Below are 26,769 nucleotides of genomic sequence, written 5' to 3' on the forward strand. Positions count from 1 at the left end.
GACTCGCGTGGCGAGATCGGTGCAGACCTTCACGGCTTCAAGGACTCTCAACTCAGCATGGACTCATCAAGACTCGTTAAGCCCGGCTTTTGATTCACAATCAAGAATCACGCATTCAAGATTCAAACATCCACGATCGCAGATGTCAATTCATAAACACGTGATTTGAAAAGGACGCCCACCCGCAAATCACGACATCACGTGATACAGACCACGCACTGCCGATAAGCCGATGCAGGCTATTTTGTGCAAGAAGTTTGCGCATGCAAGGTGATGTGCGTTCGTCGAGCCAATCAGTATCGAGCAAATCCCTCGATGCAAGTCCGATGAGTCTGATAAGCTCTCCTGTCAGACGCAGGGCGATATCTCCGCTCCGTCATTGCCACGCCAGCAATTCACGATTGGCTCGCGCAGAGCGAAGAAAGTTTGGCCCTAAGGCGTGTGCGCTGCAGAGCAGTGCGGCACTCTGGGACTAAATAAACAACGCTCGTCACGCCTCTTCGAACCTACCATTCCTGAACAACTCCCCATCGACTCGACATCACTCACTTCTGCGCCGTTGACAGATTTCGTCCCCCACCAAGCTATCCAATCATGGCCACTGTGTCCGGCGTCCTCGTATTTGCGCGTCATGGCGATCGTCAAGGTTTCTACCAGTCGCCCACCACATACTCGTGAGTCGAAACGGCGTCGTTGATGCAGAGCGTGGACTGCCTACGATGCACGCTAATGTTGATCATTGCCGAACCAGCGCAACAAAGACAAATTTGACAGTGGCAGGTTACGTTCAAGAGTACAACCTCGGCACAGATCTACGCAATGCGTACCTCAACGCCTCGTCACCATCTCTCATACAAGGCATCAACACAACGGTCTCGCAGAATGCGCAACTAAGCGCCGCCGCCGACGCCGGCGGAGAGTCCGGACCCATCCTCGAGAGTGCCGCTGCTTTACTCCAGGGTGAGCTCTTGCTTGATGCCCTTCTGTTGTCTTCCATGCTCATTTTTTCAACATCCTCGGCTCCGGCGCAGGTCTTTACCCGCCATACAGCGAGACTATCACCCTGGCAAACGGCAATGTCGTGTCGTGGGACAACCGCGCGCAGCTCATCCCCATCGAGACGGTCGAGGCTGATCAGAGTCCTGATTTCGAAGGCTGGACCGACTGCTCGTCCTTTGAAGACCGTCTTGCAGATTTCTACGCTTCGGATGATTTCAAGAAGCAAGCTGCAATCGCCAATCCTTTCTTTGCCAGTCTCAAGGGGGTGCTGGGTCCCAACAGACCTGCTAAGCTCGAGAACGCTTGGAACATGTGCGTGTTGCCCTTGGTCTTGGCACATCCGGTCTGTTCTTGACTGACTTAGACCAACCTGCGTACTCTTGCCAGCTTTGACTTCCTGAACGTAGAGTCTATCCACAACACGACCTTGGCTCCTCAGATCGGTGCACAGAACCTTTCACTTGCAAAGTACTGGGCCGACTACCACGAGGCTGGCTCCTTCACAGACACCGACAAAACCAACGTTGGTAACGTCGCCGGTCAAGCGTGAGTCACTTGGTGGTGATTGTTCGATGCAGTGTCATGTCATGCTGACATTGATGAATCCTGCACCTCCTGCGCGTAGCTTTTTGGCACCAGTGCTCGACTCCCTGCATCGCCTCGACAATGCGACCGACCCGCTGAAATTCTCACTTCTGCAGATCAGCTACAAGCCATTCCTCTCGCTGTTCAAGATGTTCGACCTGGGCGCACCATTGAGCACGTCCGTGGTGGACTATGCATCTGCAGCCGTTTTCGAGGTGTACTCTGACCACAGTATCAGGATGCTCTTCCGCAATGGCTCCAGCGGTCCTTTCGAGCCGTACGCGCTCCTGGGCTCCGACTCCATGACGATGCCATTGTCGGACTTCAACAAGGCTATGCAACCTTACAACTTGGACACTCTGAGCAAGTGGTGCAACCAATGCTCAGAAACGGAAGCCAAGGGATGCGCAACCCTCGCTGCTCTGAACGGCACCGGAGGCGCAGGTTACGCATCCGTCACGAGTACCGAGGGACGACACGCAGTCAGTCCCGTGGTAGCGGGCGTCATTGGCGCTTTCGTCGCTTTGGCCGTCGCTGCCGCTCTTCTCGCTCTCTGGCTCCTTGCTGGGGGACTCGTCAAGAAGCATCGAGGTGCCAATGCTGCGCCCATCCATCGTCGGGACGCAAAGGGCCAGCACGAACTTCAGGATCGCGCGAGCAACGCTTCGACCAGGCAAGAAGGCTCCCATACCGATCTTGTCAAGCAAGCTTCTGCTTGATAACCCCTCTTCAGTCGGGCTTACCCACCATCAATGCTTCCGAGGGTCAGGTCAGTGCTATCGAGGCCCGAATGACGCACCAACTTCGAGCAGCGCGCTTTGACCTCACGTCACGCCATTTTCCAATGAATGCAAAATTGATACCATTGGGTGCATATCCAGGGTGTGCTCGTAATTGCTCCGCACGACGAAATAGATGGAGTGTCTTTGAGGCGTGGGTAGCGGCTGCGTAGTGTAGGACAGCTCCTATTCTTCCGCGTCCGCAGTCGGTGTACCCTCTCTTGAGATCGGCGCAGGAGCCACTCTAGGCCTGCCAGCTTTGAGATCTTCTCTTATTCTGTTCGCCGCGGTCTTCATCTCAGCTCTGACCTGACTTGCAGGGACCAAATTCTTTGCCAACTCTGCTCTCAAATCTTCCTCTTCCCTAGGCCCATCGTAGGTCCTTCCCAGACGTTCAGCGACCGCTTTGGCCTTTTTGATAGCGTTTGAGACTTTCTGCGCTTCCTCTTCTTTGGGCGTGGGCTTGCGTGGAGATCCGATACTGGTGGGAGAGCCTGATCGTTTGGTCGAGCCGCCGCTGCCGTCCAGCACAGTCCGACGCCCAGCTGTTGCCATTGTCACATCATCTGCATGAGGTCGCAGGACCATCTTGTCTACGGGGAATAAGTTACTGTAGTCAGAGGGGCCAACGTCAGTGAATGGTCTGGAGACGCAAAAGCCATATCACGCTCTGCACCACCGGTGCCCTCAACTCACTATATCCTGTAGAGCTCCAAGACGGCTTGCTCTTTGTCCTTTGCCTCGATCATCAGGTCAGCATCTTCCGGCAACTCCGTCGGCAACTCCACACAGCGATCGCTGTGCGCTCTTCTCTGCCTGTGCGTCTTTGCTCCAGCTCTCGGCTCGCTCAGATGAAATTTAGGCTTGATTCCTCTTTTTTGCCATATGTTGATGATGCGAGGTAGAAGTTCGTCAGGAGCAAGCGAAGATGGGCGTAGCAGATCGTGATGCCAGTCAAACACCAAGGGAACGTCCAGCTTTTCACAGAGCGGTAGGAGCTCTTCGGCAGAGTAAGAGATCTCATCGTTTTCCAAGACCAATCGTGATCGAGCCGAAGCGGATAAGCGCGTAGTTATAGTGTTCTCGATGCGCTCCAAAGCGGCTGCCTGGTCGCCGTATGAGCCGCCGCCATGCCTGGAAAAGTAGGGATGTGAGTGAGGCGCGTTGCTCCAGTATGCGCGCTGTCTTCTTCGAACTCACAATATCATCACGCTTTCGGGACCCGATCCCATCAAATCCAGCATCTTGCAATATATCTCGAACTCTCGTATGCTATTCTCGAGGACCTGCTGGTTTGGTGTTCCGAGCTGGACGAATTGGCCAGGATGGAGAGTCAATCTGACTCCCAGCTTCTTCGCTTCGTCTCCCGCTCTTCTGAGCTCCGTCTCGAGCACAGAGACGTCCCAGCCTACTTCGTTGTGCGATGCGAACGGCAGCATTTCGCACGAGAGGCGCATGAAGCGGATGTTGTTTGCCACGTTCCAGTGCAACATTGGAATCTAACGACACCAAAAAGAGACGGGTTTGTCAGCGATCAACTCTCCCCGTGTGCAAGTATTCGCACGCTCACAATATCGTTAATGTTCGCTCTCGCGAGCTCAATGGCCGCCTCGACTCCCTTTTCGCGAATGGTCGCCAGCCTGAGCGTCCGAGAGCTGAAGATGCTCTCTTTGGAGCTGGGCGGTTTGGTACTTCTGAGCACCGTGTTCAAGCAGGCGTATCCCAATCTGCCCCTGAACGCGCCTCTTTGCGCAGTACCCTCTTGTGCAAAATCTCTGTGCTGCACAGGTGCAGGTTCCCACTTCTCGTGCGCTTCGATCGCAGCCAGCCTCTTGCGCTCCAGCGCGGATACTTTGGGAGTCTCTTCCGTTGCACCGCCTTGAGACTCTTCGAGCTTTTGCTTCTTCGTTTGACGTTTGCGTTTGGATGGCGGAGGCATGTCCGAAGGTGCAGGTGAGAGAGAGTTGTTCTTGTGGACGCCAGTGGTCCGCGGCGGCTCGGTCGGTGCAGGATGCGCATTCGACTGTGCTATCATCTCCTCCCCACTCTCATTTTTCAACATCCCATTGGTCGCCGCAGCACTCTTGGCGCTGGCTTTGCGCTTGCGTGAAGGAGCATTGTATCGGTCATTGCGGCTGCCTTTCAGGGCATCCACTGATGAGTCATCCAGCACAGGTCTCACATCCGCAGCGCCCTGTCCTACTTCTTCCTTCACTTGAGCAGCATCCACTAGCACCTGCGCTTCCACTTGCTTCACACTACCTCGGGCAGATCGTCTCCTTGTCTGCTGAAGGGTCGGCGCGGAGGCTGACTGCTCCACAGCTTGAGCTGCTCGACTGCTGCCTTTGCGAGTGGGAGGGACGGAAAGTGGTTGATCAGAGTGGATGGATGTGGCGATAGCGTCTGATGCTGCCCGCGTTATGGAGGACATGTTGCCGATGGATGCCGCGCGTGCGAGGCGAGGTGGACGTGGCATTTCGGAAAGGCGTGCAGGCGATGATCGCCTCTGGAATGTGCTCGTGAGTGAAGAGACAGAGTGAGCAGCCGAGGGTAAAGTACAACGTGCCAGACCGCTGATCCGTAGCCCTCTCTGTACAAGACCGGCAAGCATACGCCCTTTGCTAACCGTGTGAGGTGGGCTGTCGCTATGGTGTGGCTTTCGCGAGGCGCAAAGTGCAATGCTTGCTGTTGGTGGTGAGGTTCCTTTTGATGGCCGCGATCAGCATGCTCTTGACGATCTGTGCGACTCGCATCCCAGTCAAGAGCGAAGGTGAAAGCTTCGCGGCGGCTCTCCTCGATGCTCATGTCATGTCCGGCCAAACTCGAACTCACAACTCGATCGGCGCCCTCAGGTGGAGGCAATTGATTGAATCATAAATTCAACGTCTCGGGTCTTGAGGTCACGTGTTTGCTGACCTCGCATCCACGTGTAGCCTTTTGCTGCAAGTCAGTCAAGAGTCTTGAGTCTTGGAGTGAGTCACGAGTCACGAGTGGTGAGTCGAGTGTGAGTTGCACACCTAGCCCGCCGCGACAGTAGTACGCAGCAGGTTTGGAGCGCCAAGCAGCAGCAGCAGCAGCACCGACCGGATGCATTTCGCGCAGCGTGGCACGCAGCAGCAGCAGCTAGGCAGCCTAGACCTTCTCGCCAATCCCGCACGCTTGGACCGAGCTTCGGAGCTGTGCTGCATGCACAGATCACTCACTCGCACAAGTCTCGAGTTCTGGCCGTGAACACCGTACAGAGCTTCCTAGCTCCTTGGATGCATCGGTGCGACGCTTCTACACCTCTACCATCCACCACCCTCCTCGTCACTCGGAAACTTTGTTCAGCTTCGTGCGGTCAGTCGTCTGCGCTCTCTTCAACTCTCTGCCCCCTTCGCGATGAGGCTTCTGCCGCTCTTTTCCGCTTTGGCACTTTGCCTCCTCGTGGCCGTGCTTCCAAGCGCACTGGCTCAGAGCGACGACACTCCGTAAGTCCAGCTGCCGTCCATCCACGTGCAGTGTGGCATTTGATCGCGCAGCCGAAGCTGATGGCGCTCGAACTTGCCCTCAACCCTCTTCCAGCGAGCTCAATGTGATCACGGTCTTCCCCAACAACCCGTTCAACATCGCCAAAAATGGACAGGCAAATAGAGGTGCGTGGATGCTCGCTCTGGCCAGATGGGGTCCATCCCACTGACTAGACCTTTCGTCTACGCAGTCGTCTTCAACGTCGGTACAAAAGAGGACAGGGCTCTCAAGCTGGAGGGCATCACGGGTGCATTCCTAAACACAAAGAAGAAGACAGAGGGTCAAAAAGGCTACGTACTGCGAAACGTAAGTGGGCCTTAGAAGCGCACCGAATGCATCAGCGTGACCCCCACAAGCTCATATCTCAAAACCTTCCAATGCCTAGCTCACCATCACGCCGATCAAGGATTTGCCTATCACCACGGGTCTAGGCAAGCCGCTGCAAGTGCCTTTCGACTTTTCGCCAGAATTCAAGCCTCAAGACCTGGGTATCGAGTTCAGGTTAATCGTTCGTGATGAAGTGAGTGGTGAAACATCCCATGTTATCCTTCGAGCAGACCGCAGCACCGTGGAAGCTGAACAAGCCTACCACCTGCTCTGTCTTCCCCTCTCAATCGCAGCAAACGGGCAAGAAGCACAATGTTCGGGTCTACACTGGAAACGTTACGGTTGTTGAGCCGGAGCGTGTTTGGGATCTGCAGCTGTGAGTGAAGGAGCGCGAATCGCAAGACATGCAGTCATCACTCAAAAGGGCGTCCCTCCTCTTGCAGCATCTCCGTGTACTTTTTCTTGGGCGCAGTGGTCCTCACAGTGATCTACTGGGCGTCCAAGAGCTACCCGGGCTCGCGTTCTTTGAGCAAAAGACAGAAGCGGAGCGCAGAGACGAAAAAGGCGGCTGCCAAGAGCGGGAGCGGTTCGAGCTCTGCCACCGCTGCTGCATTCGGCAAGAGCTCCGCTAACAGCGCGGTGGACGACGAGTGGATCCCTGAAGCGCACAGGCGGAGAGCTCAGAACGCGGCGGCCGCTTCGAGCGGGGACGAGGGCAGGCCGGCCCTCAAGCCTAGGAGGTCGGGACGTAAGAATTGAGCAGGCGCGGGGAAGAGGAATATTGGGGGAGCAGGCATGGAAGAGAGAAAGGATGTTTGTAGCAGAAAAGCATCATCAGCGCGACACGGCCAAGGGTGATGCTGAGGTCACAGATGAGTGCGCGCAACTGCTGCTGCATTGGGACGACGAGTGCGCGAGAGCAGCTTTCAATGAAGTGCTGCTGATGCGGTGCACCCTGCTGCAATGTCGAGAAGTCAAAAAAAAAGCTTATAATGCGCGAAGCGAAGCGTCGACGAGCAATCATATATAGCGCTATGAAGCAAGAAAGGCACTGAAGCGTGGGTGGCTATAGACAAGCATTGGGTTTCGAGGGGTATACAAGGGTTGGATTCAAGTTGCAGTGATCTACGGATGGTGTCGAGCAACAAAGTATGACTGTTCGAGGTGTCAGGCAGCTCTGCGAGCCTTAATCGAGTTCAATGATTGCTCCAGCGGCCAAAGCCAAGGCGACGGGGTGCCAAGTCTTGTCGTCCTCCTGTTCAGAACCCTTCTGCTCAAGATGATGACGCAAGATGCTCTGGGCTGCCTCTTGTCTCTGATCGTCTGGATCTCCACGCTTGATGCGCAATGCTTCATCCACCGACAGACCGCCCAAAGGCTGGATCCTGGACAGGTACGAGATGAGACCTTGGGCGTGTTTGGGCTCGTCGTGCGTATTGATCAGACGTGAGGCTCGCGTCTTGCTGATGATCCTAAGAGCCGGCTCTAGACCCAATTGCACCTTGTCGCCCAGAATCACTTCGATTTGGCCCACCGTAACGTTGAGATCGAGTTGTTTTTGATTGCAATCTGATCAGTTGGCTGCTGGGTTCATGCATGATGGACATTCCCGACGCATATACTCACAAGGAATGCGATGAGAATCCCACCCTGTCAGATATCCTGCGCATTCGATCTGTGTGAGCCAAGGAGGTACAGAAGTCTCTTCGATGCCGTGAGGAGAGTAAAGCAGGTATCGCTCCTTCCACGCGCTGCCTTGATCCTTGGAAGAGGTGAAACGTTGCCTCCACAGAATCAGGAGCGCATTGTGCAAACGCGGCCAAGCTGGATGCCACCCTTCTCGAGCTGGGATTGTGAGCAATTGAACGTTCTGCGGGAGGTTCGAATCGACCTTCTCATCCCAGCTTGGTCGCTGATTCCACGAGGAGACTGGAATGACAACAGGTTGTCGAGAGGCCAGATCGTGAACGTGCTTCGAAGCGTTTTGCGTAGCGAAAAGGGCTATTCGTGCGGGTATGTTTGCTAAAGACTGCGCGCGCGTCGTCGATAAGGCATGATGTTTCAGGAGAGAGTTGCGAGGCACGCGCGAAGCGCTACTGCAACATCCCTACTGCCCATTTCCATCTCGACTGCTCACCTCGGGATGCGCATGATCGGTGAATTCGAAAGCAGTGAGCACAGCGTCTAGTCCGTTCGATGCTTCATCGCGTGCTGCAGATGTCGAGCGAAGCCTGACAAGTTCGTGGATCTGCTCGTCCAGCGCTTCGATGGACGGCACCACAGCCTGCACCGCCCTCACTTCCCTGCTGAACTTGGGATGATAGGAGGTGGAGCCTGCAGTGTGCAGCCAGGGATCTATGGCTAGCGTAAAGATACCGCTTTGCGAGCAATGCTCATGCGCCGAGTCGTCGTAGGTCGGAAGCGAAAGAAGCCAGGCTGTGTCCCCGTTCAAACGCTGCAGATGCGCTTGACCAGGAGGAGGCAGCTGTATCTTTGACATGGCAATCTTGTCCCAACGTTCTTCATTGGCGACTGGACTCTTTCATCCATCGAATCGCTCACGCTTGTGTTGCGGTGCGGGAGCGGAAGAAGAGCCAAACTTGTAAGAAGAGGATGCGGACGAGAAGCATATGATGGATGATGGACTCGCAGTCGCGACCAACCGCTGAATGACCTGATCGGCTGTGACTCAACATGGACCCCCAGCACGACCGTCCTCCGGCCCCTGGCCGGCTGGCCCCTCAGCGTGCTGATTCGCGATTACTCCACCTCGCCATGCATCATCAGGTGCAGCTAGCTATAGCTAGCTAGCCAGCCAGGCCCAAGGTGAAGCGCTTCGTAGCGCTAAATTGATTCAAGATTCCTGGCGTCGTCACGTGCGTCTGCGCATGGGGGCGGCGTCGTCCAGGCGAGGAAATCGATCGAGGATATGAGAGCCACGTCGGCATGCAACTCAAGACTCAAGACTCTTGACTTGGTGGATGAATCTGTGCTGGTTGGAGTCATGCACCACAGCTTTGGTGCTTAGCGCTTCTTGGTCTGATGGCGAGTCTCGAGTCTCGAGTCTCAAATGAATCTCGAACGCCACATCCCCCTGCTGACAGCCCTCGCCTGCAGAGCTGAACGTAGCTCGTCTTCATATCGCACCACCTCCAGCAAGCCCACCATTCATCGCGTCTCAGATCAGGACTTCCGATCTGCTGCTGCCTTTCAAACCTCCCTCTGCGCCCCAAGCTTGCCCATTCTTGTCCGCACTGCACATCACCTAGGAAGCCCCGAGAGCTGCACGACTGCGCGACGCCCTCTCTGCTTCTCGGCGTAGGCTGACGAACAAGGGCTCACACACATCGCGATCAGGTGTCAGGATTTTCGCGCACCATGTCTGACAAAGCAGCGTCAAAGTCTGCTGCTCCTTCGCCTTCTGAGGCTCCAGCTCGGATCTACATTGACAATTCCAACAGCACAGAACTCAAGCTGACATGCGACGAGGCAGTTGAGCGGGTGAGTGGTGCTGCTACACTTTATTCCGTGGATCCTTATCCTGAGCACATCAGCCCATCTTTCTTCTCTACCGCATCTTGTAGATCTTGACATCCAACAGTACCAATCCCTGGAGAGCATCTCACCTATTGGTCGATATCAGATTGGTTTTGGGCTTCATCGCTTCGATTGAGATGATTGGCGTTTCTGCATGGGCTTGGAAGATCGTGCCAGAGTGGAACGAGAACAAGGGCTTGACAGCTGTTGCTGTTGCTGTGTGAGTCCATCTGCGCGCTTTACGCCGTAATTGTGTGCGCTCACTTGTGCCGAGCTTTTACTCATCATTTGCTCGAACGCGCGGCACATCAGCTACATGGTACTGTCAGGCATACAGACCGCTTTGGCCTACCTCGAAGGCGACACCATCTTCCGAGGCGCGCAAAGCTCTTCCGACGCTTCTTCATCGGCGACCTCGTCGTCGCAAAAGAAACTTCGCATCTCGTCTGGCGCTCTGCCCAAGGCGCAAACCGACAAAGAAGCTTCGAAGGAGGATGGTAGGAAGTGGACCACTCCGCCAGTCTACGAGCTCGAGCTTGAATGGAGCGGAGCAAAGGTACGAAAGAGCGGAAAGGAGAAGATCAATCTTGGACATATGGGTGAGTCTCGTGAGGCGCGGCAACAGAGTCGCTGCCACACTCTGCGGTACACCATGAATCAGAAGGAGCGAACAGCTGGCCTGATGCTGCAATTCTTCCTGTTCTCTCTTGGGGGAAAAAACCGCATCAGGCGAATGGTTTACGCAGGAAGGAGAATTCGTCGAGGACATCTTTTCGAAGAAGCTGCTGGCTGCCATCGACTCTGTCTTGGCGTGAGGGGAACAATCCCAGGAAAGAATGGCTTTGCGAGAGGAGGAGCAGCTCTTTCTCAGGTGATCAGCTGTGTCCGCCTCGATGCTTATCCTGCGCGAAATGTTTCCAAAAGATTGGGCAAAACATAAAGTCGATGTCATTGCAAGCTGGCGTCACAAAATTTGGAGCGAGATGACTGACGTTGGCCAGTCACGAGTGCTGTTTCCTCTGTGCGTGTACGATGCGGCGCGTTGCCCAGCAGCTAGGATGGGGACACATTCACCAGTCACTGATGAGTCTGCGGAGCTGTCGGTGTGACCAACGATGCTTGTTTGAATGTCGTGAGTCTGATCTCGCGCGCAAATGATCAGAATTTGAATTTGAGTCGCTCAATGTGAGTGCGAATAGGAATTTGGGTTGCTGTGAATCAAATGGCTTGCCTGCCTGGATGCTCCACATTTGTGATCATTCACCAGTCACCACTCGTCATATTCACATTCGCACTCACGACTTGTACCGCTCGCCAATCGTCAATCCTCGCAGCAGGAGAGCGCGCGTGCATCAGCAGCAGAGCACATGCAGCGAGCCGCGTTGCACGCGCAGAGAGAGCAACTCGTGACTGACTGCGCGCGCGTCGTGTAGGTTCTTCGAAATTCTCGAGGTTTGTTGCGATATGGAGGAGGGTTGGGTGGCTGGTGCATTCACACTCATTCACACTCTTGACTCGTGACTCAAACTGCGACTTGACTCACAACTGCTTCCCTGATTGGGAGTCTCCGATACAGTCACCAGTAAACACAATCGTGAATATCGATCGCGAATGCACATTATTGGCAGCAGCCAGCTTTGCGATTCCCTTTGCATGCGTGCCCTCACAATTCCCACCACTCGCGGGACTCTTCCACCTTGCCTGACTCGGCCTGCACCTTCGACCATGACCTCCCTTCGCGCCTCGTCTTCTGTGCGCTCTGTGCTGACGAGCGTTGGCACTCGCCCAAGCCAAGTCAAGCTGAACAACAGCTCATCCATCCTTGCTCCACATCGACACTTATCCCTCGCATGCTCCTCCCTCACCGCATCGCACCGCTCGCACTCATCGCCTTCTGCAAGATGCGCCTGCTCCGCTCAATCGGGAGCGCAAGTGTCGGGTCTAGGGACGCGGGGGGATGGTGGTGAGAGGACATACGCGACTGGGACCACACCCACTTGGAGCGTGGATGATCCTTCGGAAGTGGAGAGCCAGAAATTCTTGCAGGCTGGAACGACGGCTTTGGAAGCTGGCGATATGGAGAGTGCAAAGGTGCGTGTGTGTTGCCAGTCATTGGCTCGTGCGGCGATGATCGAGGCGAGTCAAGCACCCGGGACTTGCAAGGAGTCGTAGCAGAATTCACAATTGTAGGCGCATGCAGAAGCAGAAGCACGTCTTGCCGTGTCTGAGTTGGATCACGGCTATCGCATCGGTGGCGGAGGTTGTGCATCTGTGTCGTCGAGCATAGGTCATCGTCGCTCATCATTCTCCCTTGTCTGGCTCTCGTGCCTTCCAATACAGAAAGCGTACGAGCAATCTCTGGCTGTGAAAGAGAACGCCTCGGCTCACTTCAATTTGGGAGTCTGTCGTTATCACGCTCGTAAGTGTCGTCGCCTATCTGTTCGCTTCAACAAGATCCATACTCAGTACCCGAATCGACTGCGCTCTCTTCACTCTCTTCGGCCTCCCTATGGCTCTCTTCGATCATTGCTGCTTCCCTACCCCTCCGCCCCTCCCCCCTCTCTCTCTCTACGTTTCAACGTACACAGGTGATTTGGAAGGGGCTGTAGCGTCTTGGGAAGCGGTGCTCAAGCTGGCCCCTCAATCGCCAGATGCCCACACCAACATAGCCAGCTGCTACGTCCTTTCCAAACCTGCCAGACCAGATCTAGCCCTGGATCATCTCAAGTGAGTCGTCATTCCCACCAGACCCGGCAGACACACACCAGAATACGCGCCGATATTCCTTTCGCTCCGCTCCCCCCCCCCCCCCCCCCCCTCTAATGCTTCTTGCCAATGCGCTCGACAGGAAAGCTTCCGCTCTAGCTCCCGAAGATGCAGAGATTCACTACAACATGGCAGCAGTGCTAGAAGCCGTAGAGAATCTGGAAGAGTGCCTGGTAGCGTATCAGAGAGCGTTAGCCGGTGGTATAAACGTGAGTTGCTGCGTCACGCAAACGTCTCACGTCGACGATGCGAGTGTACTCGCCATCGCCACTAGCCTCTCAAGCCCAGCCCACCTTTCCCTTCGTGCCCCACCACTTCCGCTCGAGCCGCTCAGAGGGCCGAGCAGAATATCAGAAATGTTCAGGCAAAAATTCTGGGCGCCAAGGCGGCAAACGAAGCGAACGCTGACAAGGTTGCCAAGCCCGAACTGGAAGAGAAGCACTAAAGCCAGCAGCAGCAGGGTTCAGCTGCGAAATCGCAAGCGCGCACGACGAGGGATGCAGAAAGGCAAGCTTAATGAGTCTCGATTGTCTCTAGCGAGCGGCGCGCGGGTATACCAGGACATTTCGGGTCGGTCATGGGGAAAGGCAATGAATGGATGAATGGGCTCAAGGAGCCATCGAAAGAAGTGGGTGCTGCGTCAATGTTGTCAACGGAAAGAGACAAGGTGCAGTGCCAACTACCGGTTGAGAAGGTCCTTGATGGACATACCGCCGCCGTTGATTGGCCTGTCGCCAGTCGCAGTCAGAGAGCCAGGTCTGCTCGCAGGTGCTCTGCTCTGTCGATCCGATGCCGCGCCACTGTCCACCTCGTACTTTTGCATCGGCCTCGAGCCGAGTGTCCTTGGTGCAGCATTGGTCGTCGGAGCATCTCTGATCTGCACCTTTCTGCCCGTCTCCTCCGCAATGCGCCTGCCACCATCTTCGGTGACGATGCGCGTGTGATCATGTCCCAGATCTGCGCGGAGTGAGAGCGGACTCTTGGTTCGAAACATGCCTTCCGTTCTCGTGTGCGGCAGTGGAGGCGTCATGACTGCGCCTTGACTCGTCGGCGCTGCATGATGATGGTGGTGCTGCGGGTAGTCGTAGTCTACAGTCATCTTCCTTTTGCTGGGACTCGGACCGTGCACAGGCGGCAGCGCGCTGGGTGAATAGAAAGGGCTCGTCTGACTAGGCGTGACCGATCCACTGGAGTGCACATAAGGCGGGCGTTTTCCATAGCCTTGAGGATAGAAGCTGCCATGCTGCTCACCACGTACTCGGTCGTCTGCCGCGCTAGTGGTGAGCCCGCGTGGACGACCGATGAGTCCTTGCGGACCGTGAAGGTAGTGCTGCTCCAGATAGCTGTGCTGTTGCTGATGTGCGCCGTGAGCTCTGCGAGGATCCGCAGGGTCAGCATGATGAGCTCGCATTTGAGTGTCTTGCAGGATTGCGGCTTGCAATGCAGGATCCAACACCTCCGTAGGTGTCTGGGGTGCGCGTTGCAGCACGGACGGCATCTGTGTCAAATGCGGCGTAGGCATGCCGCGAACCGAGGGCTGATCGTTTGAATGGGCACCTAGTGTCGTCACTGTTGGGACGTAGCTACTCGTCCTTCTCCTCTGGGGCGGTCGCGAGACACCATCCTCAGGATCGCCTGCGGCGTCGTACGACATTGGGTCGTCAACCTCTTGCTCGGCATCATTTGCTCGCGTGTTGTTCAGGCCCAGATAATCCGGACCCAGCTGCGCTTGGGCGACGGGAATGTCAAGCGTCCACCAACCGCCCTTGCCTCGCGCCGCTTGGCTTTGATTGGCCTGGCCGGAGGACAAGCTGTCGTAGATGTCTTGGGCTGTCCTAGGCACATTGACGAAACAGTTGCTCAAGCTCAGGTTGTGTCGCACTGTGTTTTGCCAGCTTTGATACTCTGGTCCGTTGAGCGAATACAAGTCGGGCAAAAGATTGCTGATCCACGTGTAGATCTCTCTCAGCGTCATTCTGCCGTCTGAAGACGACGCAATGGCCTGGGCGCACAACGATGTATAGCTGAAAGGCGGCCTTCTTCGACGTCGACTCTGGGTGCTGCGATCAGTGACGTTTGGTAGTGGCTGCTGCGCGTTGACAGGAGAAGGCGAAGCTGCAATTACCGATCCGTGACCCATAGCACTCCTTTGCGGCGGAAGCTCGTCCGCCACAACCCACCGCGGCGAAGCGCCTTCGGAGAAATGCAATAGTCGATGGCCTGGTGACGTTGCACTGGTGCTTTGCGAACGCGCATTGCGACCAGGCAGACTCTTCAGCGGGCGCTCCGGGACGCTACTCGATGCACTCCCCTGTGCATCTTCTCGCTGATGCCAGCCTGAATAGGCCGGATGCATGTGAGCCGAGCCACGAGACTGGCGAAAGCGGGGCGAGTCATCCACAGCTAGCTCTTCCATGAGCAGAGGTGACAGTGGTGTCTGTGGTCTTGATGCTGATGAAGGGTGCGCAAAAGAGAGGCTGTTGCGCTGTTGAGCCTGTGTATGTGTGCCAGATCGCTTTGGTAGGCCGACAGGCGCGAAAAGTAGCGGAGAAGTGCGGGTGGTAAATGTTCCGGATTGAGTTGAACCCTCCAAAGAGTACGTCGTTGTGCCTGACGCTACGCTGTCGCGACGTCCGCGACGCCAGTCCCACAGCGATGTCGAAGTTGTGCTAGGCGTACCGTCACTGCTTGCGAGCTGCGAGGGCGGATAAGTCGGGCTTTGCAGGGACCCACCTCCGGCCATATGGTGCAGGGCCGATGGCCGCGGGACAGAGAGCGTGCTGGCTCTGCCTCTCGAGCCCAAATTGGGCCTGATGAGAGGCCCAAGAGCAGAGTCGTGCCTACTCGGCGGACCGCGCAAGCTGGGTTCTGAAGCATTGCTATATGTGGTCTCGCGGGCACCTGTGGTCATCAAAGAGCTACGATTCTGCGAACGATTCTCCGGAGCGAGCATCGAGCCCATGTCCATTGGTCCTCCTGGAGGCTTGCCATCTTGACCCTCATGGTTGGGCGGCCCTCGCGGTCGACTCGCAGGTGGCGGCGGCGGTCCTCCGTAGCGCGATCTGTGATCATCGGAAGATGGTCCACCATTCTGGCCAGGTCCGGAACCGCCGTTGCCGTCGTCGGAGGGGCCGTGACCAGACAAAGTATCGGCGTCAGTGAGCTCACGATATTCTACGAGCCTCAAAAGGTTTCGCTGTAGCATCGCAATCGTCATCTTGCCGACAGCGGGCAAGTGAAGAGCAGCGCGCGTGCGCACGTCTTTCTCAAAATTCTTTTCGCTACTGAAGTTGACCGTCGTTGCGCCGCGCGGAACCCAAGCAGTTGGGATCTTGAAATTGGCAGAAGGGACGCCGCTGATGATGACGTTCGAAGCGCCTACGCAAGCTTCCAGGTCCAGGGAGCAGGGTCTGACGATGTGGTGGGGTCGAAGGCGCCTGGAAGAGTTGGCAGCTCTAGCTTCGAGAACCACAGATGATCGCTTGCGCCCAGCTTGTGATGTTTCGTCACCCCCTGAAAGCGTTTCAGCTCGTGCAATGGCTCCGCCTCGTTTGTTGAACTCTTGCACAGAGCCGATGTCCACGCTGTAGACCTTGGCGCCATCGTTGCTCAACAACGCTGCAAGGGGTCGGCCAACGACTTCACTACGATTTACGACCGTGATAGTCTTACCGTATAGGCGGTCCCCGTAAGGCAGCGAGGTGTCGTACACACCGAGAGCTTCAAGGCATTTGACGATCGCCAGAGGTGTGCAGGGGAGAATCGACTTTGCGAAGCCTTTCGGCACAGCTTCTTCGGCCGAAGCGCCGTCAGGTGACGAGAGCGAAAGTCTGCGCATGGTGGGCGACAAGTTGCCGCCTCGCGGCTCTGTGACCGTGCCTGGAGCACCGCCAAGTTGCTTCGGAGAGATCCAGCGAACGTTGTGGTACATATTCCAACAGTACGAGAAATGCAAGCCCTCGACGTCTTTTCGAGGATCGACGATCTGTTGCAAGTAGGTGTCCTGTCGTCCGCCGAAGATTGGGTAGTATATCATGATTCCGTGCACCTTTGCGTCGGCATTTGCCGCGATGATGAGGTCCTCGACGTCTCCTTCGAGCTCTACGTCGGCGGATTGCTCCGAGGTGCCCCCATTCATGGGCTCATCGTCACCATTGATGGGGGCTTCTGAGTCATCCCATGTCTTCCAAATTTCGAACTCGATACCCACGGCTTCGCAAGCTTTCTTCGTCCATTCCGCGTACGCAACACTGGGTCCACTGGGAGTCGCCAGGATACCGACAAGCTTTGCCTTCCGCTTGCCGGTGTCGAGTCGAGCTGCGTTGGCGTCGCTAATCTGCTTTTGAAATGGCGCTACGATGGTGGCGGCAGACGCTAGCCGTCCAGGATTCTCGGGCGTTGGCAGACTGGTCTCGGGAACAGCAGAGCTCATATTGGCGGCTAAGGTGCCCCTAGATGAAGTCTGATATTCACGTGCGCTGCTGTGGTGAATCACGTCTACGTCGGCTTCGAGAAATGTGGACGCCTGCAAGACGCTCAGAACTCGATAGAATGACTGTCTCCGCTGACGACGACTGCGGAAATTCGCTAGAAGCGGCTTGCTGCTGCGCGTCGAAGGCGAGACGCCAAGGAGGGCGATCCGGGCCGAGACAAGGTCAAGGTCGGTCGGATCCTTGTTCCTGTCTGCTTCCTCGGTGCCGCTCGGTGCCGCAGTGCCAAAGTGGAAGCCGCTCGCGTCGCTGAAAGCACTACTTGAGCTAGACGATCGGGACAGACCTGGTGTCGCTGCGGTAGACGTAGGCACAGACAGCGAATTGGGGGCGGTGATTATTGAGGTAGCGTCAAGAAATGGGTGTGAGAAATGGTGCAGATCGTGCAGCGCAGAGTCGAGTTGTGGACGTGCGCATTCGCAGCGAGCGTGAATCCATGCCATGGCGATGCGTCAGCCACAATGACGGGCAAGATATGAGGGAGGACGAAGGTGGGAAAGTTAGTAATCGGCGCTTGTATATACGACAAAGCAATATGACTGAGCAAGGAGCACAAGTCTGTGGAAGAAGTAGCGCGACCCAAGACGGACAGGATGTGAAAGAGTGGTAGAAGTAAAGGCAGAGCTTCGCCTCCTGCTACTTCTCTCGCACCGAAGTCCCCACGCCTACTTGATGTTCACAGCGTCTCTGCTGCCCCAATTTTATCAACATCCTTCGTCGATCCTTGCGGAGACCATGATTGACAGAGCCACACTCACCGTAGTTACCAAGCTGCGGGCCGATGCGTTTGGTATAAACGACGAGCGGGCTTTTGTCCTGAACGGAAAAGTGCCGAACGTGGCGAAAGCACCTCACTTTGAGTGCAGTCGCGGGCGCTGGGCCGCGGAGAGTACGTCTTTGTGGGCGTCGTTAAATGACCGTTGCCCGCAAGGAGTCGGTAGCGCCACGCGTGAGAAGCGTCGTAAAGTGATACTCCTGGCGACGAAGCTAACAATGCTCAGCAACTTTCGCAGCCTGCTCCGCTGGACTAGGAAAAGCGCAGTAGGGTGCGGTGCGGGACGTGTAAGCCAGACAGACGATTGCGCTATCCAGCTCCAAGCACCGGCTTTGCCAGGCGTACCTGGAAAGGTATGGACGATCGCAAGGGGTAAGAGAAGAGCTGCTATGCAAGGATGCTCAAAGTCTTCCAGCCGTCACAAGCCGGTGGAGAGACTTGTGCAGGTCGGAGTTCGAATGGGAAACGCCAACGGGAAAATTTGCCAGCTCGATCAACTGGGTGGCACCTGAAGTAGAAAGCAACGGATCGATCACTTGATGACACTCGACCGGAGAGCAACACCTTGACCAGTGGATGGCGGTCAGCGTGATCGTCGCGAGGCTGTCGACTCGCTGCGTTTGCTGGGTCCTGCACGATAGGGGAGAAGAAAAAGTTGTCTGAGCACTGTAACTTGCAGTGGCCTGTGAGAAAAGCAAGAGACCGTTCGCGGCAGCAGCAAGAGCTCGGTCGCTTTGCTCGGCTGCAGTGAAGGACTGCCCGCCCTGCAAGGAAGGAGGCACGAGACGCGAGAAACGCGTCCGGACGCAGATGCACGGAGCGTGGGACGCAACAAGGACTCGATGGACAGACCCAGCAAGGATGCTGTGGCTTGCTCTTGCAGTACGGCCGAGGTGTCGAGTAAACATGTACATACATGTACCGGTACTGTAGCTGGAGCAGCGAAACCGTTACGGGCACATGTCTGTCTTGCGCCCCTTGCCGATCGCAGCGGTAAGGTCTCTGAGGCTTGCGCCCTCTCCTAAGTCGTGATCTTGCGTGCACCTCTCATCAGCTCAATGTATGCCACTTACAATGTATCTCCCACGCGAATCAGCCACACGTTTCGAGCTGCTATCGTCCCTCTGAGTTGTGAGACAACCGAAGACTGAGAAGTGTTTGGTATGCAAGAGCTGCCAAACAGTCGGAGTCCAATTCTCGTCTGGCGCGGGTTCGCTGATTTGCGAGTGGTGGGGCTTCGTCGTAGCGTTTGAGAACCTCACCGACGAAGGAATTGTGGGAGGTTATAAAACGCTTGATCCGTATGGAGGAGACCGAGTGGTATGCGATCGATCGCACAGATGGTTTGCGAGACCCTCTTCTGGCGCAGAAGCGGTGGAAGCGATGGGTGGGAACAAAAAGGGTCGCAAAGGCGAGGGCCCGGTGGCTTTCGACCTGCGAGGATCGCGCGGCGTGGGCGGAAGGCGGCCGACAAGCCAGGGGCAAGGTGCGTGAAGCTCGATTGACTCGGTAACTATGAAGCGCAGATTGCTGCAGCGATAAGCCGAGAGTGAGTAAGTGAGTGGTGCGCGACTTCAATGTCATCAGTCGGCACGGCAGACTCTGACTGAAGGAAGGGAACGTCGTGTGAAGAGTAGTCAAAGTATGGTCGAGCGAGGGCAAGGAATGTAAAACGAGGGCAGAAGCGTACGTTTCACGGCAGAGAATGTTCAAAGCGTAGGACGTATACAGGTCAGGGAGAGGGCTCTGTTGAGAACGCTTCCAAAATCTGACTCTGGTCGAGCCGAGTCGTTGCGAGGCGTCGACAGTGCCTGGCGGTGCGTTTGAAGTACTCTCAAACCAATCGCAATCTGAATGAGCACTGCCCCGCCCTAGATATTTGGCAGCGCTGCCGCCTGCCATGTACCATTGTCGCACCCAAAAGCCAGACGAGTCACCGAGGGTCGAGCATCCTGAGAGATCGCGCAGAGAGACCACTCAAGCACGATTGGCCCGAGGTCTACTCGAATTGCACGTCAATATGTCTCGCTGAGCCGCGACGGCCATTGAGAACCGCGAGTCTGATACAAGAATGCTGGCCGCGTGTACGCATGCGGGCGAGCCAGGAAGGTGATCGATGACTGGTCAATTTTGCACAGAGGATTTTGGGCGCTCGACTGAGTTTACAGGGCGAGGCTGCAACCGGCTAATTTGATCGGGCATCCAATAGCGCTAGCGTGAGACTAGACGAGCACTCATCTGTCGCTCTGTGCTCTCTTGCCCTACACGGAAGGCACCACCGTTAGCAAACACACCGACAATTTGAATTGTGACCACCACTGATGAGGATGCAGCTTGCGGTTGTGCCTGTCCCGCTCTCACGGCCTTGTTCATTTCGGGCCGCTCTGCATCCAGAAGAAAGTGCTTTTCATCACCCGAGTCTTCCAAGGTGACCGCAGTGCGTCTGACAAACTTGTGACGCCATGCAAGCGCCCACCGAAAACGTACTCATACAAACGAGCGACCGGCGCTGCGTCAACACACTGTCGGCAACAACTTGAAGCGAGGAGTGGGGTCACTTCGACTACCGCAGCCAGGAGACTTGGGAAGTGTGCGGCGGGTGATGCGTCACCATGCCCCGAGCAGCGTCAAACACTTCACAAAAGGTTTACAGTGCACTGAACTTGGAGAACAGTCACACTGGTCGTGACACGTCGACACCGCAGCAGCAGGAACGACCATGGTTTGGTAATTGCCAGTAAATGAGCCGCGGCAAGGGCACATTTCCCGCGCTAGGCGGAGCAGAGCAAAAGTGCGGAGATTCGCGGAGTGCGATACTTGCGCGAAAAGGGTGGGGAGGACCGCGGCAGCGCGCAACAAGATGTTCGGCAAGGCGAGCGAGCGATCTACGCGCCAGCAGACACCATGCGGCCTGCGAGTTGGAGTCTGGATTCACAATTAAAAGACGCCTCGCGGATACGCATCTCTCGCAAGGGCTCTTTTCGATACACTTTGCTGCACGGCTGGGCTCATAGCATCTTGTGTATGGTTACCGCGAAAGTGATGCGAAACAGGGCAACAATAAAGTGAGACGTGCTGCTTGTCTCAGATGACTCTCGCGCGTCGACTTGATTGACATCACGCACATAGGCAGCATGCATATAGGCACTTGAGCGGCGGAACAACATGGACCGGACATCTCCGGATGCAGTCAAAGAGGTATCAAACACGATCTACTTTCGGCCTTCTGGTCTCAGGCTTTTCCGGATCTTCGCCAATTAAGACCTTTAATAACGAGTGGTGCATCAGCATAAAAAATGCATGTTCTTATTGTGATGATCGCGATCAAGCATGGGTGGTCGCGCGTCTTCTGCAACGGCCCGTGCTTACCATCACGAGGGACGAGTCTTGACCTGGCCAACAATCACAAGTCACTTTGAATCTGTCGCAGCTGATGGAGAGCGCTACACAGAGCTCGGTTTGTGCGCACGTCAACATAGTTAAGCTCTCTCCATGCTGGCGTCAAAGTCGGATGCGATCGAGATGCACAGACCGCCCAACCACTGAATGGCAAGCAATCGCAATATTTGCATGCCGTTTCATGGACGGTCGCCTTTCTGCGAACCTTCAACAGTGCTAGCAGCGAGATTGCCTCAAAGGCAACTCTTTGCGCTCCTTGCTCAATCGAGCTCCATACCCTGCAGCTTGCGCATTCTCTAGTGGGTGTCAGATTGCCAATGCGTCTGCAGAAATAGCCCTCATCCACGGAGCCTCTTTCAGTGACAGTCTTTGGCTGCTTTCACCGATACTTTGAGTAGTCAAGAGTGGGTAGTAACGTACATGAGGTGTGTGATTTCAGTCGTGAATGTACCAGCACAATAGCTCCCAAGCAGTCAAGGGGGCCAGTGCAGTAGCTCCGCCGCGCAAACACGAATCAAAAGCCGGAATGCCTCGGTAAGAGGTTTCACGGCTCTGTCCGAATTTGCGCGGCCGTTCAAAGGAGAACCAGCATCGATCTAGGGCTCGAGCACTGAACTTGTGGATGATCGATCAGCAGATCATCAGATGTAGCTATCTGGCCTCAGAACTGCCAGGCTCAGTAGCGAACCTAGCCAACTGTCTCACCTTTTGCAGCGGGGGGCGAGCAGTTGCAGCATGCTTGACCGCAAGCGGATGCGGCGCTTAACAAAGAGATGCGAAACATCTACACAAATGATGTTCATTGCAACGACGACGGGGAGCAAGGGACCTGTGTTCGGAGATTGGCGAGCTCGTCGTGGGAGTCTCGTTGTCCTTAATTCACTTCGGATGCTCCGATTCCGGCTCGAGCAGGTGGGGAAGACAGATCCGATCTGCCATAGCACGTAATACATCGTCTCAAAAGCTCATTCGAGCTATCTGGGCAGCCAGCGGTCCAGAGCTATGCGCAGACATTTGGTGTGATTTCGGGGGCAATCGTTTCCCCAATCCCACGTATTCTTGCTCAATGAGATGGGCGACGATGGGCAGCCAATCGAGGAGATTTCCGAAGGGCATCTTGACGCGCTCAGAAATTTGCGCTTCGCAACCTTGGGACGCGCAATGTATTGTGATTTGCTGCGCTTTGAGCAGAGGAAGGATTGCAGGAGTTGTCTTCAGATGTTTGCCAACAGCGGCGCTCAGACTGGTGGAGTTCCTTGAGCAGCACCGTGCTTGGTCGTCTTGCCCAAAGGATGCGGGCGACGAGGTGTCGTCGAACACAAAGAAACGGTCCAGGGTGGGAGCAAGCTCTGACTGAGGCCGATGGTGGTTTAGAGTGAGAGCAGGATGTGACTCAGACTGACGGCGTTACCCAGAATCCGTGTCTCTCTCGAAGCTGCAAATGCCTTTCAGGCGCTCTTGCAATTTGTCGAGCTCGCGCGTAGCTGAATCAGTGCCAACTTGACCATCGCTCCCAGTGGCCCTCGAGTCTGCGAAAAGAGGGTGTATGATGCGCGCCGAGATGCTGTAAGAGGACACGTCATCGGACAGGGGTGCAATATCAGGATTGCCAGCCTGTATCGTGGAGCGCAGAGGTACGAATTAAATGTCATTGCTCTCTGGAGTGCAGCTCGATATGTCTGCTGCGGCAGTCTAGTAATGCTCACTCACACGATACACAAGAACTTCGAAACTGGCGCCCCAGCCGGAGGAGAGGGGCTGTTCTCGCAGCAGAAATCGGATTCCCGTCCGCCTGATTTCCCTTTCAGGGCTGTGTTCAAGGCACAGAACTTAGTAGGCCGCATCGAAGTTTTGTTGCCCCCAACAGAGTCTCACTCACCTCCAGCCCAAGCTACTGACGGCAGTTTCCCAGTCCGCTTCGCTCTGACGACGATCGTCGCTCGCCTCAGAGAAGCCAGCCTCGCTAGCGCTGTCATCATCGTGATCGTTCTCCTCTGATGTTGGCAGGAGCATGTCTAATACCACGATGGGACGAACGGTAGCAGGACTCTCTGTCTGGCCAGCTGCCTGCGGCTTGCGCACAGGAGGCGCGGGCGAAGGCAGCATCAAGGTGCTGCATTTGATTAGGGGATGTGGTCAGCCCCCGTCGTCGTTTTGTGGTGCTCGCGCGGGACCAGTCGCTGCTCACACATTGCCCTTCTCGCAAAGCACTCTAAGTTTGACCTCTTTTCGAGCCCTTCTGGTTTGTCCCCACCGCCCATCTTCCTCCTCTACTTCCCTCCTGGCCTGATCGTCTGACCTAGTGCAGATGATTTCTGTTTGCTTGAATGCGGACGGAGCTCGGGAGCCTGAAGCTCGGGTCAATTCGACCTGCAGGCGAGGAAGAGAAGAGGCAGGAATGCTCGAAACGGCGCTGATGAGCAAGTGTGTCGTTGGCGAACTCTGTGATGAGGAATTGCCTTGCGCGTTCACGGCGCCAGCTGGCAGCGTGGCATGCCGCGACATGGCCAGGCTTGCACAGCTGAAAAGCAGAGAACGTAGTGCGTGCGCGGTCCAGTTGAGCCGTTGCTGATCGGAGATGGACGCTTCGAGACTAGGGTACCAGCCAAAAGTGCTCGTCTGTGTGTCGTGAGGTGACTCGCGCGGTTGGTAAAGACCGACTCACCAAACTGGACTGTGCAGAAGATGCGACGACGAGCAAAAGATGGAAAGGTCGGGCGGGGCTTGTGGAATTTACACGCTGCATGGCTCGAGCGCGGAAGGTGTTGAACGCACGAGTCACGAGTCACAGTGGAGGAGACGCGCTGCCGACGGCGAGCGGCACGTAGAGCGTGGAGCATTCAAGATTGGTGATTGTGATTGCTCCGCAACTTCTTCCACAGCAGATACCGCTCTCAATTGCGCGAGTGCAATCTCCTTGCGCATTGATACGACATCCACATCACGCACATACTACTACAAGGGATTTCGCGCTGACAGATCATCGGGAGCAGCGCAGGAGAGGACCAGGTAGGACTCGAGCCTTTCATACGAACATCCCAATCGGTCAGCTGGAGGTTGGTCGCGCAGGATGGTGAGTTCTTTGCATCACAGCGACGGCAGCATCTCAAGCTGGGGCTGTCAGGTGTATCCCTGCGATCAGCAATCCTTTCTCTGACTCACAACCAAACATCACTGCTCCTAGGCTCGTGCTGCTGCCAAGCGCCAAAAGGCTGCGAACGCGTCAGCGCTGCAATCGCTGCGCGTCGGCTTCCTGATCGTCAATACCATTCATTTGGTCCTCGTCTTCTACGCTTACAGATCAAAAGCGACATGGGGATCCGTCATCAAGTACGCGAGCACAGAAGCGGTGGCTATCGCGCTTTGGATCACTCTGGAAAAGATGGCGCGCGATGGGGACGACTTGAAGCAGACGGGGTTGACTGCGTGAGTAGCTTGTACGACGGTGGCTGCGACGAGGACTACGATTGCATGAGTGTATAGAGCACTTGGCTTGGCTAGAGTTGCTCGCTGCTCGCTGCTCTAGCTAGGAGAGCTAGGCATGGACCTCGCCTCATAGGCTGGAGCTTCGACTGCGGCGCGCACGCAGTCGGACCACTGCGCAAAACGCTCTTCCAGAACCGCTTGCATCCGCACGACGCGCTGACCTGGCAGAAACTCTACTGTATTGTACCGACGTCAGCTATTTGTTCGACATAATCTACGTAACATGGTTTGTACACGTCGGCACAGCCTTGTTCGGAAGCTGGGTGTGGTGGATCTGGGCAGTGGTGAGTCGAGCGAGCCATTCTAAAGCAGTGTGTCAACAGACCTGACTGCAACGCTGGCCATGGCAGATCCCGCTGTACGCATCGTATATCGCATACAGCAAGCTTGTGGTACCCTTTGTACTTGGCGGCAGGGATCCGCTCCGCGGTTTGTTCTCAGCCTTCGCTGGAAGCTCGGGCGGGACAGCGCCTGCTGATCAGGCTGCGACTGAAAATAACGCTGCTGGACAGAGCAAGCGTCAGGCAAAATTGCAAAAAAGAGCAGAGAAGGGAGACCCGAGGGTTCAGATGCAGCAGAGAGAAGCTGGAAATGCGAGCGGCACAAGGAAACGGTGAGGCGCCAGTGTTGTACTGTCACCTACAGGCGATGATCAAGCACTTGAAAGCTCCGCGGAAGGTTTCGCGACGCTCTTTGTCACTCATAACATGCGATGATCTGCTTCAAAAACATGCGGCCTCAGCGGCTCGACTTCGCAAGGTTCATTAGCGCCGCTTGCGCTCGACCTCTGCAGCGCAGATGTCCGAAGTAAACCCGAGACGCAAGTGAGGTAGCATCAGCTTCTCGGAGGTTCCTGCCACATTGGGATCCTAGCTTCTCGCATCGAGTGACTCTCAGCGGCCTCACGCTCATTTGATCGAGTCGCTTTGGGGGGAAGGCTTCGATTCCGCAGCGGAGGACTTTGCAAAGGCGATTCAAAGATCTTAGGGGAACGAAAGAAGGTAGAAGATGGGCAGCACTACTTGCGGGCCAGGTCGAATGATCCTTTAGCGCTCGGAGGTGATCTTGAGCCAGATGACGAAATTTTCAGACCTCAAAAGCGTTCTCGACAATCGAGGATCCACAAGTCGGTCGTGAATCACGATTGCACACTGCACACCTATTGTGACTGTGAGCTGTGAACACGACTGTTGTGTGTGTTCTCAGTTGCATATCCAGGCCACCGGGGGGATCCAGCGACTTTCTTTGTATGTTGGAAAACAGACGCCCGCCTCACTCACGAATCTTGACTTTGGCCTTCATCAGATTCATCAAGATTCTCACTCACGACTCATCAAGACTCATCAGACTACTCGTCCAAAGCGCGAATTAGGTCACGTGACATCGATGGTGGTGCCGCGAGATGACGTCAGAGCATCAAGTCTAGGGTCAGCTGCCTGGCTCGAGCGTGCGGCTTGGCTTCGATCGATCAGGTCGCGCCTCGCCGATCCATCCACAAGCGGCGAATTTCGTTGCTGTACATGCTGCAGTACTGTACGTCCTAGCTACGCTATCGAAGAGGCGCATCACGACTCCTTCTTCGGGATCAAATGCGTGTTTTCGTCCACGCCAAGGCGGTGGGTGGTGTGGCAGGGTCAAAATCGTGAATAATACAGGCAAGGGTGGCTTGCATGCGGTCTGGACCGCTTATTGTCCCACGCTTGGCTCTCTCCATGCAGCAGACCCTCGCCGTGGGCTGTGATGGCCGGAGTGCCGCGTTTGAGCGGATGCGGGAAGAAGTGCTGGTGTTCGCAACCAAGCGGGCACAAAGCACCTCGTCACAGCTTGATATGTGTAGAGGTAGATGTGCTGGAAACGTCGGAGTGTGACTCGCTACATTCTAGCCGAAGTGGGCCATCGTCATTCCCATGTGTGCTTTGTAAGGCCGGCCAGATGCCTCAAACGACGGCTAACAGCGCTATATCGATCCATGTCCTCGGGTCCCTCTTCACCATCGATCTTTTCGGGAACGGCATCGCGATTGGGTCTTCAGCTGACCACCACCACCACCACCATCAGTACAGTGCATCAACTTTCTGGTGCACTTGGATTCGTCGCCGATTCACTTTGCAGTCCC

The 26,769-nt window shown here is 55.8% G+C and overlaps 11 protein-coding genes across 11 annotated transcripts; 7 read left to right on the forward strand and 4 right to left on the reverse strand.

The window, feature by feature from the left end:
- Positions 1 to 357: 357 nt before the first annotated feature.
- IE81DRAFT_321499 (phosphoglycerate mutase-like protein) lies at positions 358 to 2,684 on the forward strand. The gene is made up of 5 exons (XM_025513358.1): positions 358 to 674; positions 752 to 960; positions 1,032 to 1,311; positions 1,387 to 1,545; positions 1,625 to 2,684. The coding sequence occupies exons 1-5, from the start codon at positions 595 to 597 to the stop codon at positions 2,301 to 2,303; spliced, it is 1,407 nt and encodes a 468-aa protein (XP_025371502.1). The 5' UTR covers positions 358 to 594; the 3' UTR covers positions 2,304 to 2,684.
- A 210-nt stretch (positions 2,685 to 2,894) lies between these two features.
- IE81DRAFT_283064 (UV-endonuclease UvdE) lies at positions 2,895 to 4,101 on the reverse strand (the record flags this gene model as incomplete). The annotated part of the gene is made up of 4 exons (XM_025511555.1): positions 2,895 to 2,973; positions 3,060 to 3,497; positions 3,564 to 3,862; positions 3,934 to 4,101. Coding segments are annotated over 4 exons (984 nt in total), but the record flags the coding sequence as incomplete, so codon positions are not given.
- Positions 4,102 to 5,561: 1,460 nt separating this feature from the next.
- IE81DRAFT_321501 (hypothetical protein) lies at positions 5,562 to 7,218 on the forward strand. Its single transcript, XM_025513359.1, has 6 exons — positions 5,562 to 5,833; positions 5,928 to 5,998; positions 6,064 to 6,179; positions 6,259 to 6,393; positions 6,494 to 6,576; positions 6,644 to 7,218. Exons 1-6 carry the CDS (start codon positions 5,745 to 5,747, stop codon positions 6,957 to 6,959), a joined length of 810 nt encoding a protein of 269 aa, XP_025371504.1. The 5' UTR covers positions 5,562 to 5,744; the 3' UTR covers positions 6,960 to 7,218.
- On the reverse strand, positions 7,209 to 8,832 carry IE81DRAFT_321502 (hypothetical protein). Its single transcript, XM_025513360.1, has 3 exons — positions 8,338 to 8,832; positions 7,827 to 8,229; positions 7,209 to 7,718 (listed from the first exon to the last, which is right to left on the reverse strand). Exons 1-3 carry the CDS (start codon positions 8,698 to 8,700, stop codon positions 7,387 to 7,389), a joined length of 1,098 nt encoding a protein of 365 aa, XP_025371505.1. The 5' UTR covers positions 8,701 to 8,832; the 3' UTR covers positions 7,209 to 7,386.
- A 336-nt stretch (positions 8,833 to 9,168) lies between these two features.
- On the forward strand, positions 9,169 to 10,848 carry IE81DRAFT_321503 (hypothetical protein). Its single transcript, XM_025513361.1, has 4 exons — positions 9,169 to 9,701; positions 9,785 to 9,957; positions 10,050 to 10,336; positions 10,467 to 10,848. The coding sequence occupies exons 1-4, from the start codon at positions 9,579 to 9,581 to the stop codon at positions 10,550 to 10,552; spliced, it is 669 nt and encodes a 222-aa protein (XP_025371506.1). The 5' UTR covers positions 9,169 to 9,578; the 3' UTR covers positions 10,553 to 10,848.
- A 394-nt stretch (positions 10,849 to 11,242) lies between these two features.
- On the forward strand, positions 11,243 to 13,365 carry IE81DRAFT_321504 (TPR-like protein). The gene is made up of 5 exons (XM_025513362.1): positions 11,243 to 11,828; positions 12,078 to 12,156; positions 12,326 to 12,464; positions 12,586 to 12,712; positions 12,838 to 13,365. Exons 1-5 carry the CDS (start codon positions 11,463 to 11,465, stop codon positions 12,946 to 12,948), a joined length of 822 nt encoding a protein of 273 aa, XP_025371507.1. The 5' UTR covers positions 11,243 to 11,462; the 3' UTR covers positions 12,949 to 13,365.
- Positions 13,366 to 15,648: 2,283 nt separating this feature from the next.
- Positions 15,649 to 16,935, reverse strand: IE81DRAFT_287295 (NAD(P)-binding protein; the record flags this gene model as incomplete). Its single annotated transcript, XM_025511705.1, has 1 exon — positions 15,649 to 16,935. A coding segment is annotated over one exon (1,287 nt), but the record flags the coding sequence as incomplete, so codon positions are not given.
- Positions 16,936 to 17,167: 232 nt separating this feature from the next.
- IE81DRAFT_340192 (hypothetical protein) lies at positions 17,168 to 19,800 on the forward strand (the record flags this gene model as incomplete). The annotated part of the gene is made up of 7 exons (XM_025515602.1): positions 17,168 to 18,121; positions 18,464 to 18,676; positions 18,702 to 18,761; positions 18,939 to 19,254; positions 19,295 to 19,317; positions 19,500 to 19,585; positions 19,644 to 19,800. Exons 1-7 carry the CDS (start codon positions 17,666 to 17,668, stop codon positions 19,798 to 19,800), a joined length of 1,311 nt encoding a protein of 436 aa, XP_025371509.1. The 5' UTR covers positions 17,168 to 17,665.
- A 2,643-nt stretch (positions 19,801 to 22,443) lies between these two features.
- On the reverse strand, positions 22,444 to 23,771 carry IE81DRAFT_30882 (hypothetical protein). The gene is made up of 4 exons (XM_025512382.1): positions 23,356 to 23,771; positions 23,047 to 23,280; positions 22,874 to 22,977; positions 22,444 to 22,781 (listed from the first exon to the last, which is right to left on the reverse strand). Exons 1-4 carry the CDS (start codon positions 23,670 to 23,672, stop codon positions 22,768 to 22,770), a joined length of 669 nt encoding a protein of 222 aa, XP_025371510.1. The 5' UTR covers positions 23,673 to 23,771; the 3' UTR covers positions 22,444 to 22,767.
- On the forward strand, positions 23,772 to 24,223 carry IE81DRAFT_30848 (hypothetical protein). Its single transcript, XM_025512370.1, has one exon. It carries the CDS (start codon positions 23,872 to 23,874, stop codon positions 24,178 to 24,180), a length of 309 nt encoding a protein of 102 aa, XP_025371511.1. The 5' UTR covers positions 23,772 to 23,871; the 3' UTR covers positions 24,181 to 24,223.
- On the forward strand, positions 24,047 to 25,412 carry IE81DRAFT_321507 (hypothetical protein). The gene is made up of 4 exons (XM_025513363.1): positions 24,047 to 24,240; positions 24,352 to 24,593; positions 24,850 to 24,937; positions 25,004 to 25,412. The coding sequence occupies exons 1-4, from the start codon at positions 24,238 to 24,240 to the stop codon at positions 25,268 to 25,270; spliced, it is 600 nt and encodes a 199-aa protein (XP_025371512.1). The 5' UTR covers positions 24,047 to 24,237; the 3' UTR covers positions 25,271 to 25,412.
- The last annotated feature ends 1,357 nt before the right edge of the window (positions 25,413 to 26,769 follow it).

The sequence above is a fragment of the Ceraceosorus guamensis genome (genome assembly GCF_003144195.1).
Source record: "Ceraceosorus guamensis strain MCA 4658 unplaced genomic scaffold IE81scaffold_12, whole genome shotgun sequence".
Taxonomy (NCBI): Eukaryota; Fungi; Basidiomycota; class Exobasidiomycetes; order Ceraceosorales; family Ceraceosoraceae; genus Ceraceosorus; species Ceraceosorus guamensis.

Coding starts and splice junctions, on each gene's coding strand:
- IE81DRAFT_321499 (XM_025513358.1), top strand. CDS start 595: ATGGCCACTGTGTCCGGCGTCCTCGTATTTGCGCGTCATGGCGATCGT. Junction 675..751: donor CAGTCGCCCACCACATACTC/GTGAGTCGAAAC, acceptor TTGCCGAACCAG/CGCAACAAAGACAAATTTGA. Junction 961..1,031: donor TGCCGCTGCTTTACTCCAGG/GTGAGCTCTTGC, acceptor GCTCCGGCGCAG/GTCTTTACCCGCCATACAGC.
- IE81DRAFT_321501 (XM_025513359.1), top strand. CDS start 5,745: ATGAGGCTTCTGCCGCTCTTTTCCGCTTTGGCACTTTGCCTCCTCGTG. Junction 5,999..6,063: donor AAATGGACAGGCAAATAGAG/GTGCGTGGATGC, acceptor TCGTCTACGCAG/TCGTCTTCAACGTCGGTACA. Junction 6,180..6,258: donor AAGGCTACGTACTGCGAAAC/GTAAGTGGGCCT, acceptor TCCAATGCCTAG/CTCACCATCACGCCGATCAA.
- IE81DRAFT_321502 (XM_025513360.1), bottom strand. CDS start 8,700: ATGTCAAAGATACAGCTGCCTCCTCCTGGTCAAGCGCATCTGCAGCGT. Junction 8,230..8,337: donor CCGATCATGCGCATCCCGAG/GTGAGCAGTCGA, acceptor ACGCGCGCGCAG/TCTTTAGCAAACATACCCGC. Junction 7,719..7,826: donor GGATTCTCATCGCATTCCTT/GTGAGTATATGC, acceptor GCCAAATCGAAG/TGATTCTGGGCGACAAGGTG.
- IE81DRAFT_321503 (XM_025513361.1), top strand. CDS start 9,579: ATGTCTGACAAAGCAGCGTCAAAGTCTGCTGCTCCTTCGCCTTCTGAG. Junction 9,702..9,784: donor GCGACGAGGCAGTTGAGCGG/GTGAGTGGTGCT, acceptor CGCATCTTGTAG/ATCTTGACATCCAACAGTAC. Junction 10,337..10,466: donor GATCAATCTTGGACATATGG/GTGAGTCTCGTG, acceptor AAACCGCATCAG/GCGAATGGTTTACGCAGGAA.
- IE81DRAFT_321504 (XM_025513362.1), top strand. CDS start 11,463: ATGACCTCCCTTCGCGCCTCGTCTTCTGTGCGCTCTGTGCTGACGAGC. Junction 11,829..12,077: donor GCGATATGGAGAGTGCAAAG/GTGCGTGTGTGT, acceptor CTTCCAATACAG/AAAGCGTACGAGCAATCTCT. Junction 12,157..12,325: donor AGTCTGTCGTTATCACGCTC/GTAAGTGTCGTC, acceptor CAACGTACACAG/GTGATTTGGAAGGGGCTGTA.
- IE81DRAFT_30882 (XM_025512382.1), bottom strand. CDS start 23,672: ATGTCGCGGCATGCCACGCTGCCAGCTGGCGCCGTGAACGCGCAAGGC. Junction 23,281..23,355: donor CTTTGCGAGAAGGGCAATGT/GTGAGCAGCGAC, acceptor AATCAAATGCAG/CACCTTGATGCTGCCTTCGC. Junction 22,978..23,046: donor GTCAGTAGCTTGGGCTGGAG/GTGAGTGAGACT, acceptor CCTTGAACACAG/CCCTGAAAGGGAAATCAGGC.
- IE81DRAFT_30848 (XM_025512370.1), top strand. CDS start 23,872: ATGGAAAGGTCGGGCGGGGCTTGTGGAATTTACACGCTGCATGGCTCG.
- IE81DRAFT_321507 (XM_025513363.1), top strand. Junction 24,594..24,849: donor AAGCAGACGGGGTTGACTGC/GTGAGTAGCTTG, acceptor TACCGACGTCAG/CTATTTGTTCGACATAATCT. Junction 24,938..25,003: donor TGTGGTGGATCTGGGCAGTG/GTGAGTCGAGCG, acceptor TGGCCATGGCAG/ATCCCGCTGTACGCATCGTA.